Source organism: Ornithodoros turicata, unplaced genomic scaffold, assembly GCF_037126465.1.
Source record: "Ornithodoros turicata isolate Travis unplaced genomic scaffold, ASM3712646v1 Chromosome41, whole genome shotgun sequence".
Lineage (NCBI taxonomy): Eukaryota > Metazoa > Arthropoda > Arachnida > Ixodida > Argasidae > Ornithodoros > Ornithodoros turicata.
The window spans coordinates 1,107,968-1,121,282 of NW_026999371.1; the positions used below are offsets into that span (position 1 = coordinate 1,107,968).

The 13,315-nt window shown below is 43.3% G+C and overlaps 1 protein-coding gene across 1 annotated transcript in view; it reads left to right on the forward strand.

Moving 5' to 3' along the window:
• Nucleotides 1–13,315, forward strand: part of LOC135374059 (uncharacterized) — a 93,178-nt gene that overhangs the window by 13,209 nt on the left and 66,654 nt on the right. The window contains exons 4-5 of the mRNA XM_064607065.1: nucleotides 1,268–1,350; nucleotides 5,487–5,639. Of these exons, the coding sequence (XP_064463135.1) occupies nucleotides 5,511–5,639 (129 nt within the window). The 5' untranslated portion in view covers nucleotides 1,268–1,350; nucleotides 5,487–5,510. The remainder of the gene's footprint in view (nucleotides 1–1,267; nucleotides 1,351–5,486; nucleotides 5,640–13,315) is intronic.

The following is a 13,315-nucleotide window of genomic DNA, read 5'->3' on the forward strand; positions in this document are numbered from 1 at the left end:
ATTCATTTAGGCATTACCAATAACCGTCATAGTTCCTGCCCCCTAGCTTCAAGTCAAATCTTTTGTACTCCTGACAACAGTGATACCGTAAGGCTTGTGAACATGAGTCGAGTAACGACACCTACAAAAAAAAAACAAAAAAACTCGTACGTGTTAGCACATTGACTTCATATGTTTATTATTGGAATTTTTAGGTCAAGAAGGGTAAGTACTGATCATTTCTCCTTTATTGAACCAAAGCAAGCAGCGTGCTCGGTATATTGTGTGCCTGACGACAAACATTGAAAATGAATTTAGCTTAGTGTTTAATGAGCAAAGAAGTAAGATGAAAGAGAAATTTTGTAATTAACATTGGCCGGCCCCAATTCTTTCCCCTATGGTTTTTGGAATAAGCCCTTCTCTTGACACGGCAGGGTTGATTCGAAAGCCTTACTTTCGGGACTGTGTTGTCGCATTGAACCAGTGAACAATAGCGTTTTGACGCCCTGCTGAAACACTCTGCTCTGAAAAGAAAGCTAGTGTACATCTACATATCCTTAAGAATTCAGTTCGGCAACAAATTACCTGGCTAGAACACCCGGGTTACCTACTGCAAGGCACTCCACGAAAGCAATTCTGTAACTGAATCATCTACCACGGCATGCACCTTGTGCAGAATTGCATAGGTATAATGACCCCGTTTTTCACGAAGTGTTACATTCCTTTGAAAAAGCAGGTTCTCCGCCCAGCTTTCAGCACACTTCCAGGGTGTAAGTAACAAACCCTCAAAGATCACATCATTCATGCCGCAGTCCTCCAGGAAAAATTGTCACCTAAAGCATTCAAAGACATTGTTCTTCAGCGCAGCAAGATTTACATTGGGGGAAGTAAATGCTGTATCACTAATCCGTTATGCGAACATTGTTCGAAAGTTGAAAAAAAAAAAACACTATTCTTTTTTTTCTTTTTTTTTGTATTCTTTTTTTTTTTTTGCTCAGACTGCCTTAGCATTTGGATCCAACGCCAGGTTATGTTAAGTGTGTTGGATTAAGTGTGAGGGATGACACAACCCATGTCATTATGAACAAACAAGTCCGTGACTACTTTTGTATTATTCAGCTGTCGATGAATCTACCTGCACGTACGTAGGGTCTTCTTGTAGAACATATTATAATTTTGGTGGTTTCTGTTTGTCCATTCGGGTCTGTTGGCTACCTGTTTCCTCCTTATACCCTCAGGGTAGTGCTACCTACAATGTTGTTTGCTCAGAAATCTGATTTCCTTGCAGCTCCAACAAGAGAGTGATAGCAATATCCGTTGCTGCGCTGGGCTTGCTGTTGATAGGTGGGGCTGTCATATTTGCTTTCACAGGTATGACAACTCAGTGTGAGAGGCTATAGTCGATTTCCCGCGGTGATTAGTTCAAGACATAACGTGAGTTTCATCTTGAGGAGCCATGTCCAGAAATTGGAGTGGTGCTCTTCAGGCAAGAATTAAAATCGCGTGAAATATAATCGTAAAAACCTAGTCAAATAGCATTATGAAAGAAGACAGTTAAAGCTGTATCGCTGTATCGTTTTGTTCCACAAGCTTCAGTATAATATCACCGTACCATTTACCAGACCTGTGGTGTATTTAGATTTTACGTCAGCAATGATAGGTGGCCGCATGAAAAGGAGAGAAAGCATCCCTGCTGGAAATTCAAAATAGTCCAATTCAAGGTAGACCAGAAATCTCATTCGGTTGAAGAGGATATCACGTTCACAATTCTCATTGAAAGTGATCAAAATTTCTCATTTCGTATCGATAATTTTGGACAAATACCATATTGAAAACAAGAATTTAGGAAGTATCAATTTAGGGAAATCATTGTAAATGTCAATAGGAACGAAGTTGGAACCGCGCTCGGTCGCACCCATTGGAGGCCAGCATAGTTTCCCATTGGCAAAGTCTACAGCAGCAAGGATTTCGCCATTAAAGTCACAGTGAAATTCTCATTGTCTATACACTTTTTGAACGCGCAGTGAGTATTCTGTTGCATCAGAAAGCATATTTTCGCTGTAAAAATGAATTACACACAATAGTGTTCCTGCGTGAACCTATATTCTTACACATATAACAATACAGTAGACGTGAAAATACTGCAAGTAGCAGAAAGTTATTCCTGATGTTTCCCATAAGGGCGAATATTCACCAAGCCGTTGAAAATCGCTAGCAAGACATAGTAAACACCAAGAATAGAAACCTAATTGAGCACTTACATGTTGTGAAAGCATTCTGCCCGTCATCAGCACATGAAACATAAATACACAGCAAGAGAGTTCATAGAGATGTATCCCCATGTCCGAACAGTGCTGAGGAAAAAAAAAAGCTCGAAGACATAATGATCTTCTGTGCTTCGTAGGAGATTTCTAATGCCCCGTCCAGCTTGCCTTTCTCGCGTGAAAATTAGGGCCATCCAGCTTCGCTGAGATTCCGTTTTGGCCACCTGCTGACAAATGCCTACGCCCCTATGCTAGCCGCGTCGTACTAGTGTAACCTTCAAGTAATAACGTTTCAGAGGATAATACAAAAGGTGCTGGAACAGCAGAATGTCAACGTAACTGAGCGCCAAAATATATTACGTACCGTTGCACGCAGGGCGGGTGGCAACACACTGACTGCACGATCCTCCCACCAACGGCCATAGTGCCTGCGAGCAGGGGTAAAAACATGCTAAGCGGCGTTCAAACAACGCGAATGCTTGACAAATCGATTCTTACCTTGGACACGGATCAAATCCTCGAAATCAAGCACGAATGACGCCAACTGCTTGTGAGCGACCACACACATCCCAACGCTCCAACATTTCGTGAGAGACTGATTAATCCGTCAGGTGGTGGTCCCGACGGTTCCGGAGAAAGCGTCCTCATACATTCATTGAATTTTGTACGGAATGCTAATAGCTTACAGTAAGAGGTGTAATACCAAGGAACCACGGCATATGTACTTTGAGTATAATATGAAACATTTGAAATAATGCGAACTATTTTCAACTCGCACGATCCACTATGTGGTGCGGCACGAAAATGTATTACAACGCGCCCTGTTGGCGACATCGCGGCCCGCGGTCTGTTCGATTCCTCATTAGGTTTGTTCGTAATAAATTTTAATTTCAAATTTTCATTCAACTTCCACTTGCGATATTTTCTATACGGTTCATGTTCTGGAATTCCAATAGTTTGAAATGGTTCGAATTAGTTCATTGTCGACACGAACGTACAGCGTGCTTTCTAATCATATATTATTACTTAATTTGAAAGAGATGATGTACTGCTGGTCACCATTACACTCGTTTCTTGAGCAACTGACCTCTCACTTCTTCTAGTGACGGCAATGCAACATGTTGGATCCCATTAAATCAATTGGAAATTAATTTCTCATTGATACACATTAGGCCAGTTCCTCATTCCTTCTATTGACGCAGTCTGTAATACACAACATGTCGGATCTCATTAAATCAATTGGAAATCAACATTTCTCATTGACGCCCACTAAACCAATTAGTTGAATTGGTTTCTTACTTCGTTGATGTGGTCTTCTCAGTAGTAGGAGGGGGGGTCCAGGCTTCGGGCGGTCCAGTTAGCAGCATGGACCTCTGGGACCTGTCCTGAGCCCTGCGCGTATTTTTTCCCGCACCCAGCAGGCGGCGCTCGGGTGGAGGCTCTTACCGGAGGGCGGAGCGTGGCCGGAGGGCTGCGTGCGCGCTTACCCGCTCACATTTTTCAGCCTGGGCCGACTTCTTTCGCCATTTTTCAATCTGTGCCGACTTCAATCACAATTTTTTCCCGCTACAACAGGTGAGCGGTTTACATGCAGAGACATGCAAAGGATAGCCATACACAAAGGTACAAGTACAAAAGTACAAGTGAAAATATATTTATTAAAGTCATTAGTGTCGAGAATTATGTTATGACTCTGTGTGAAAGAGAAAAACTCAGCCAAAAAATCTGATGCAATAGCATTGAAGGGGTATCACATTTTTTATTAGTGATAATCAAGCAAGTTTTCAATTAAGCAGGAGGGGTAGCACATTTTAGAAGATATTTTTAATCAATACGATTACAATCAAAATTAAAAGTTTTATTATAAAAAGTCTAACATGACCACCATAGTGGAGCTTTAATTACAAGTGCCGGTACATGTAGTTAATTGTGTACAGCAGAGAACCTGGAAGACCATAGGACAGGAACACAAGACGAAATAAAATCTATAACACTACAAAGAAGATATTCTTAATCAAAACAACAGAAGGGGAGAATAATCTATTATTTCTCGTGACTTAATCTAGTTGAAACCCCATACAATTTTCTTTCTAAGAGACACTACAAACATTACTTTGTTTTATGAAACCAACACAGAAAATATATTAAAAAATAAACTTCACCGTATAGCACTCTCCTAGCCAACAACCAGCTATAATAATATCTGCCCTGATTTGTTGAAGACCGGAGGCGTACGCCTGACAGTTATGAACATTTTCGAGAGCAATAGGAAAGATAAGTTCCAACATTACACAATTAATCAATTTCTTATTAAGTAATCAGCATAGACATACGGAAATAACGAGAAACAAAACAATCAACCGCTAATAGAGAACCAAAACACATCACGTAGACAGGAGGTACATGCAGGAAAATAAATGAAAAAAGAATCTATCAAAACGATAAACATGCACGGACGAATAGCAGACAAACACTTTGAACGGCACATGATGAATAACTTAATACAGCACAGAGCTAACGCTGAATAGCAGAGAAACACTCTAAACGGCGCATGTACCAACGGTAAACAACAGACACATGCAGGAAAATAATTGAAAAAGAATCTATCAAAACAAGAAACATGCACGCATGAATAGCAGAAAAACACTATGAACGGCACACCATCAACAACGAGAACTGAGAAAAACTGAAACTGAACTGAGAACAACTGAAATAACGAGAAATATACGAGTCGGCTTTCACACGTTGAACGAATTGGCAGTCTGGTTTCTGATTGAATCTCATTAACGAATGAGATCGTGTCTACTATTTCCAGCAGGGATGGTGCAAGCCAAGAACAATCTTGTCGTTCACTCTTAGAAACGAACTTCAGCGCAGCTTAAAGTGGATCATCATCTGGAATGATATCGTTATCTGCCATGAATTGTTAAAAAGGGGAGGTGTATGCCTGTTTTGTAACACTTATGCTGTCCATAATTGCCACAAAAAGGTTTAAGTCTCCCGTTTTCAACGAATGAGTGCAATAACAAAAGAGTTGGCGAGTTGGTATACGTAAGATATTCTGGAATGTACACAAACGGCAAGGATGAAGGATGGGGACATCCAGATTTTCAAAATGGAATCCCGCGATATGTATGCATCTGTCGAGTGAATAACTTCGCGTGGTGCGTTTTAGTATTCATGTTAAATGCTTGGTTTGAAAAGAATATCGTGACGGAAGCATTTTCTGTGCTCCTTTAACAGGTTTATCCGGTGGCGACACTGGCGATGCTGGCGGCGCTGACGACTCTGCCGGTGGCAGCGACGGAGGGGTACAGTATGATCCTTCCAGTGGTGTGGCCTCCGCGGACAGCCCGTCTTCGTCTACGACAAGTACCACTACAACAACAACGACAAGTAAGACATACTGAGCTGCATAGCACGACGGCTTTCCTCCAAGCTAGAAAATGCTGCAACATTATATCTAAACTTTCATTATCGTTCACCAATAGGAACTGCACTTCAAGCTCCGTCGTATAAATTTTTTTAAGGAACTGCTCATAATGAGTGAACGTACATCACTTGCACTAGTTCGTTAGGTACTTTATATTTGATGTTGGAAGTGCGCTTCCAACATCAGTGGAAGAACAATTCATCTGTCTTTACCCACGAGCGCTACTGGTTGCATCATATGCATCTCTCATAAATGCCTAACGGATCGCGCCTTTGTTCTCTACACAGAACGAACAACTCCAACTTCACCCGAAATGCACCTCCTCGTTCATGCAAAATGAGTTTCTCAATTTTGTCTTCCTATTACGAAAATTAGTAAAACCAAAACAATCGATAGACGCACCCATTTTTGTGACGAAGATTTGGAAAACCTGCCATCCTACGTAGATAGAGTCGCTCTTCTGACTGGAAGAAAGGTGAGGGTTTCTCTGACTTTCCTGGGGGTTTCTTCAGTTGTTGGAGAAAAGTCAGTTATGGCAGCCGGCTATGATCCGGGGCGTCCCATGGCTCCGCCCGAGGTAACGCCCGTAGATACTGGACGACGGAAACAACAACTGGAAGCTTATCTGAACAACAATTTCGACGTGAAATTGTGATTATGTGCTCGATAAATTCCGCACAAGTTCAACACTGACATTCATGTGGGCCTGTTTGCTGTTTTCAATGCAACTGCAAGAATGGAATCGTTCGTGCAACAACGTGAGATGTGGTATGCGTTCGAGCATATACCTGCAGAGGATTGGTATTCAAATGAAGGAGACCATGTGTCTTGCCAGATATCCTGCACGAGATTCATTTTCTACCGCATCGCAGCGTGACCGCAATGAATCATGCACGAATGTATCGTGACCATTCGAATTGCACTGCCTGCATGCCCAAGAATTAGGGACAAAACGTAAAGCAGGCTTCACCTAAAACGACTTCAATAGAGCCTGTGTATTCTAGAACGAAAAGCGCGTGTTACATATTCTGCTGTCAGCGCTTTGCATTCGTTCTCTAATTGCATCTTGCCTCTGCCAGGACAAAGCTTTTGAGCAATTTTTTGGGCATGAATAGTGGCATCTTCAAGGTTCCATTCGGGTTCCAAATTTTGAACCTGTAAAGGAGCCTTCCATCGCCGGACGAGAACGTTGCGGCGAAGCCTACGTTCAAGGCCACGCGCAACCACAGGTTTGGGAAATGGCTCAGCGCAGAAGAGACTAAAAGAGAAGATAAATAAGAAATAACAATACGGATTTGTGTGTAACATCACGTGGTAAGGGTATAGGATATAAAAAACTAAAAACTTGCTGTTGACATCGTTGAGGTTGTTATAAAGAGCAAACGTGTGTACATTATGGCTGTTACGAAGTCTGTTGGTATCTGCTAAACTGTGAGCAATCAAACAAAACATAAAATAGAGTTGTGGTCGGAGTGAACGCCACAACAACCATAAATGATGACGATGAGATGGGGTGTTTCACCGCGGAGGTGCGTACCCTACACCACTGCTCGTGGAACGTTATGTGAAGATAATGAAGGAAGGAAGCAACTACAAGAAAGAACTAAAATGAACGGCAGAAAATAGACCAGCGACAGCTTAAGACGACATGTACTACTTCGCACAGGAAAATGTGATATCTGAGGTTCTACGATGTGCTGACGTTGTCAAACCAAGTTTATCGAGGATAGGTTCATAATTATCGACACCATTGTGTCGGTCATAGAGAATGTACAATGACTCCAAGGGCTTCGATGCTGTCATTGGGTCCATCTTTGAAAATTAGTGAAGCTAAATAAGTATACCATTTTAGTTAGCCATCGAACACTGATGCGACCGGCTAGGAGAGATATCCGAGAGGCTTCGTTTTCGTTTCTTCTTTCTCGATCGATCCTTTTTTCTTTCTTTTTTTTTTGGGGGGGGGGGGGCTTATTAATACCTGAAGACAATTTATGATACAGCTATAGGATGTCACGCTTCCTCACAAACGCAGGAGCCTCTCTAGCGAGGAAAACGCAATTGTAAAAGGCGGCCACTTGGCCCATTTGTATTATAACACATTACTCTGCTCTCTTTTGATCACAGTAATGCTCGTTGCCTTGTCAATGTCATCTGCATTTTTTAGATAATGTAGATTTGTCGTTCACCTCGAAACTACAACAACAAAAAACTTAAGAGATCACGACTTTCTGTTGTTTGAGTTTGAGTTTGATTTGCGATTTTCTTGCGACTTTCTGTTGTTCCCATCTCTCAAAATGTATCTATCAAAATCCATCAAAGTAAGCAACAATTTCAGACCACGAAAAAAAAAAAGGAAAATGTTGTCCTGCGTTCCTGTCTTTTATCTTCCATACTTAATACAGCTAACGCCGTAGTGGATCAAATCTATCCCTATTGCAGCCTAATACTGCGTGTTTTTCGACAGCCGTACTCTTGGCTTTTCTTTTCGTCTGTGGAGAGTGTGCTAGCAGGTGTGCTGTCTTATCAGCGTTCTTCTGAAGATTTACAATATTGATCCAGCCGTACATGCTCGCGCTTTCAGCATAGAACTGCTTGGGACTGTGTTGTTCGCCATCGCGTCTTTTTTCATTCGTACATCTTTGTTTCTGTAGGTGAAAAGAAAAGTTATTGACTGGTTGATAAGCAACTGCGTGCACCACGTAAAAGTCAATCGTGTAGCACCGATTGCTAGTACGTATGAGTCGAATAAGTACGAATGAAGCACGATCAACATTTTATTTACACATCAGAGTCTTCATGTTGGGAAAAACTTCGCATGGCTGCATATGCGATCACAATGTCCTCCTTTTAACGTTGAAGCCAAAATAAACGGGGGCATTTCAAACCACCTTACTCAAACTGTGACGCAACATTTGCGTCAGCTGGATCGAGTCGTCTGGATCGGGTCGTCTGGATATTTGGACGTCGTTCCCGATTTCCGTTCTTAGCTCACCTCTCGTCAAAGAGTCCACATCTAACACGCGTGACACGCGCTGTTCGAGTTCGAGTTCGACACTTAAACGTGGCCTCTTTCCTCTTGTCTCTTGGATGCCACCTTCTTCCCAGTACGTGACGTCACGTTTCTGATATCTCCTAGCCTGTAGCGCTGATGAATTTCCTTCTATCCTTTAACATATCCTATGTTGCGTCCCATTTGTTTGCTCGCCGATTATGTAGGTTCTCTAAGGCACAGTTTTTCTTTTCTAGTCCTTGGCTAGAAAACCGTCCTTGTCAGCACTGCTGCATGTGGCTCATCGCGGCGTGATGCAAAAAAAACATGCGTATACGGGGTCACGCTCTCCTGTCCGTACCCCTTGCATTTGGTTCCCAGATCTAGAAACACAGTTAGTACGTTTAACGTCTCCTGACGCAGATATTTCCCTGCAGTATCTTGCTCAAATTCTTTTACCACACCTCTGAAAAGATCCTATAACTGTGCTCGATCATCTCTGCTGTCCGATGAGAGGACTAGGGTCACAAGGCGTGGTAGATTCTCAAGAAGTAAATCGACATTCTTTCCTGTTAACGATGTGAATTTAGCAACTTCGGTTTTGCTGTCAGTGAGCAGTCTGACGTTCGCACCAGATCCCTTTATAATGTCCACCAGTTTTCTCACAGATGTGTAATATATTCCATGCATATTCTCATACAGATTATGGATTACCGTTCTTGCAATTATTCGTTCTACGGCGTACAGGCAGTCTGAAGACATATAGGAAAGCCCATCTGTTCGTACTCCAGTCGCAGACTCCCAGAATTCTCAGCCGCAGAGCTATACGGGCACAAAAGCTCTTGCATACAAGAACAATAGCAAGAACGCGCGCAGAGTGAATAAGCTTTGGCAACGTCCTAGCATACTTCCTACTCAAGACAAGACCGCAGTGCTATCAGCTCCAGTAGATATCTTGTTGAACAAGGAATGATTTCATTGGATGAAGTATGGAAGGAAAAAAAAAGTCACTAAAATCAAACAAAACAATATGATAAGTCGTAACTTTTGTGCACGGGTTTCGTTGATAGCTGCTGTAATCGCCCTCGCCTTTCTGTCTGTCATGTGGTTAACGCAGAAGCCGTGATGAAGCGGGCAACTCTACAAGATCTAGATAAAATAATTCCGGGCTTGATGCCCCGTACAAGTACTGCTTGCGACATACTTGTTTGATATCTCCAGCCCCGTAAAAGCGGGTTACCGAACCAAGTTGCTGTGCTACCGTCGCCTTCGCCTCACTTCCGTTCCCCTGGTGGCGGCGGTAAAGTCCCTCGATCGCTCTTTGAGAAGTAGCGACAACCCTTGCGGCGCCGACAGGGAGCGTTCGTTGGTCGAAGGTGCTCACGTGGTAGTTTGCGCCACTTCCGCCGTGTCGCTTTGCTTCCGTCCGCCATGATCTTCCCAAGTTCGCTCCTCGCTCAGTTCGTGCGTTCGTGCTCTTTGCGCGTAGTTTTTGAAGGCCGAACTATCGCGTTGAATCGCCTATCATAACCGACTGAAAATGACTGGCTGCTGTGCCTTCGGGTGCAATAGTCGTCCTGAAACAGGACAGGCAATGTTTGCCGTTCCAATGGGGAAAAGCAGTAAAGAAGTAGCAAGGCGGAAGGCGTGGCTGCACAAGATTGGAGGAAAAAACTTCAAGTCAACGAAAAGCACAAGTGTCATAGTCTTCATCCTTGTGACCCAAGCCGCCGTCTCTACTTCTCTGCTGACGTTCCCCACGTGTTAAAGAATTCGAGAAACCATTTATCACACGGCCAACAGATATATACAGGGTGTCCCAGAAAACGTGTCATTGAATTATGATAAAAAAACTACACCACCTAGAGTCATGCGGTCAACAGCATTTGTTCTTATTGGGTTTTTGTCACATCCTAATGTGAATGTCATGTAAGTTTAATTATGTAAATATTTGTGAACTGAACTCGGAAATTTGCCAAGTAAAGGTCACTTTTTTAACTCACCAATATGAAGAGCGTGCCAAATTCACTCCAAATCATGATAATTCACAGTGATATTCACGAGCTATCCCATCGGAACAAATAGCCGAATATCATGCTTTTCGGAGCACCGGACCATAGCGCGCGATGGCTTTTTGAGCGCAATCGCTCTAAGTGCGACGAAAGGAGGTTCCGAAGCCAGCCCACAGAGTGATAGTAGAAAAAGTAACAGTTCCTAAAATTGGGAGAGGGAAAGCATTATCCCAGCGAAAGTCGGAAGTGATAAGCTGTGCCTGTTAATTTGACTAAATTAGACACGCTCTTCACATTGGTGGGGTAAAAAAGTGACCTTTACTAGGCAAATTTCCGACTTAAGCTCGCAAAAATTTACATAATTAAACTAACGTTACACGACATTCACATGAGGAGGTGGCAAAAACCTAATAAGAACACCTATAGATGGTTAAGATTACCTATGAAGACAACCCGATTGTGACAACCTGACAAGAACAACCTGACATGACAACACGCGCTGAAAAAAATACCCTTTTCAGGGCCGTTCCAATTAGTCAGCATGAGGCTTGCAGCTGTGTTAGCAGGAAATCCAAATTGTGTGTTTTTTCCCTTATACTTGAGGGTGGGAAAATTATAGTAGCCAGGCATAGGGACATTAGTGGGAAAAATTACGGTAAACCGAGGCATTACTTGGAACAGCTACCTCCTTACAAGAAGCTGTGCAGAAAATGAAAAAAGTTTGGTGTAGTTGAGGTTGAAGTTTGTTTGATTCTGGAAAAAAAAAAGAAACGAACGAAAAGGCTAAGTTGCAATCCCTAGCAGATGCATTACAGAGAGTCACTATCGGTCATGCTTGTCCAGATGTTTTGTCTTTTTATCTTCCTAACAAGCAAACGGAGTCATGCAGGACTGGCAAACAGCACTTCCGAGAAATAGATGAGAAATCTTCCTTCGAAGACGTTTTCGTTTGGTTTTCATTCAAGCGTTTCACTGCACAGCCGAATGGTTCTTCGTCATGCTGTAACACTAAGCGGCATGCTCCTACTTCTGATTTGGGAGTTCAAAAACAAGTCAAGGACGTTTAGCATTCAAAACGCACCCACATACACAAAATTTCGGTCTGCTGAAGTGAAATTAGCATGCGGCAAGCAAGACAATGTATCAGCGAACCGAACCGGCGTCGATACCTGGGAAGAACATGGCGGGCGGAGGAGTGAAAGGGAGAAAAATAAAGAGGGCGAGGGAAGGGTTGTCGCTACTTCCCAAAGAGCGATCGAGGGACTTTAGGCGGCGGGGCTGCGCAGCGCCACCAGACGGGAGAGATGGCGATCCGATAACCGCGCGTCGTCTGCTAGCTCCAAATGCGTCGACGGGGCAGCACTTTCCTCCGAATGCGGAGTGCGAATGCATGGACCAGTGAATGGTCAGAACACCTCAGGAAAAACACATCGGGAACAATCGAGAAAGTGTTGATAAGCTTATCAACACTTTCTAATGATGTAGTCCTTCGCTTGTGCCAGTTTCACGGTGCAGCCGTGGTCCCTTGCATTACTGTGACACCTTTTACAAAAAGTCCTGACGACCGCAGGAACTGCTCAAATGTGGCCTAATTTCGGTGTACTTATGTTTTAAAATCAGTAAACAGGAACAAAAGGAAACAAGTTACAATTCCCATTCCACTCCGCATTCCGAGGAAAGCGCTGCCCCGTCGACGCATTTGGAGCTAGCAGACGACGCGTGGTTATCGGATCGTCATCTCTCCCGTCTGGTGGCGCTGCGCAGCCCCGCCGCCACCAGGGGAACGGAAGTGAGGCGAAGGCGACGGTAGCACAGCAACTTGGTTCGGTAACCCGCTTTTACGGGGGCTGGAGATATCAAACAAGTATGTCGCAAGCAGTACATCATGAGCCGTGCAGCAGTGGCCGGTGAGCGGCCACTGTAAGAAAAAAATAAATAAGGAAACAGAGAGAGAGAGAAACTTCAGTAGTTGCGTGGCATCGGCGAGTCCCGCAAAAGAAGCTGATTTATCGCTCTCAAAGAATTTGTACGCGGAAGGTGGACGGTTGTTGTGCTGTAAGACCTACAGACTAATTTATTTATTTACCCTCGCGGCCATGAGGCAATACAAACGGGAGGTTAACACTTGGTAGAACAATGTTAACAAAGCAGCATGCAACATTTACAACCACATCAAAAAATTGCGCAGATACGTGGAGGTAAATAAACAAGTACATGAAACAGTTTGGTCAACTAGAGCAAACAATGACAACACGTACGACGTGGAAATTGAAAAATGACTATGAAGCGCAACAGTCATGTCAGCCAGACGCGTGAGCTTTCCACTTCATCTCCCCCTCTTCGTCCATTCACCGAGCAAAGTGCCGCCAGGTAGGCAGGCAGATCGCTCGAATTCCTACGTCACCCCACTCCCCCCCAGTGGTCGCATAAACGTTTCTTAAATCGTATGGCATCGGTAATGGAATGCATATAAGCTCTTAGGATTAACGATCCTCTTAGGAATTATTATGATAATCAATTTTGTGAAACAAACACTCACTTATTATCACACTCACTTATTAACACTCAAGTTATTATTCGGCGAGTAGAAAGCCGACGCAGATTGAGGTTATGTATGGTAACATGAAAAACTTAGTGC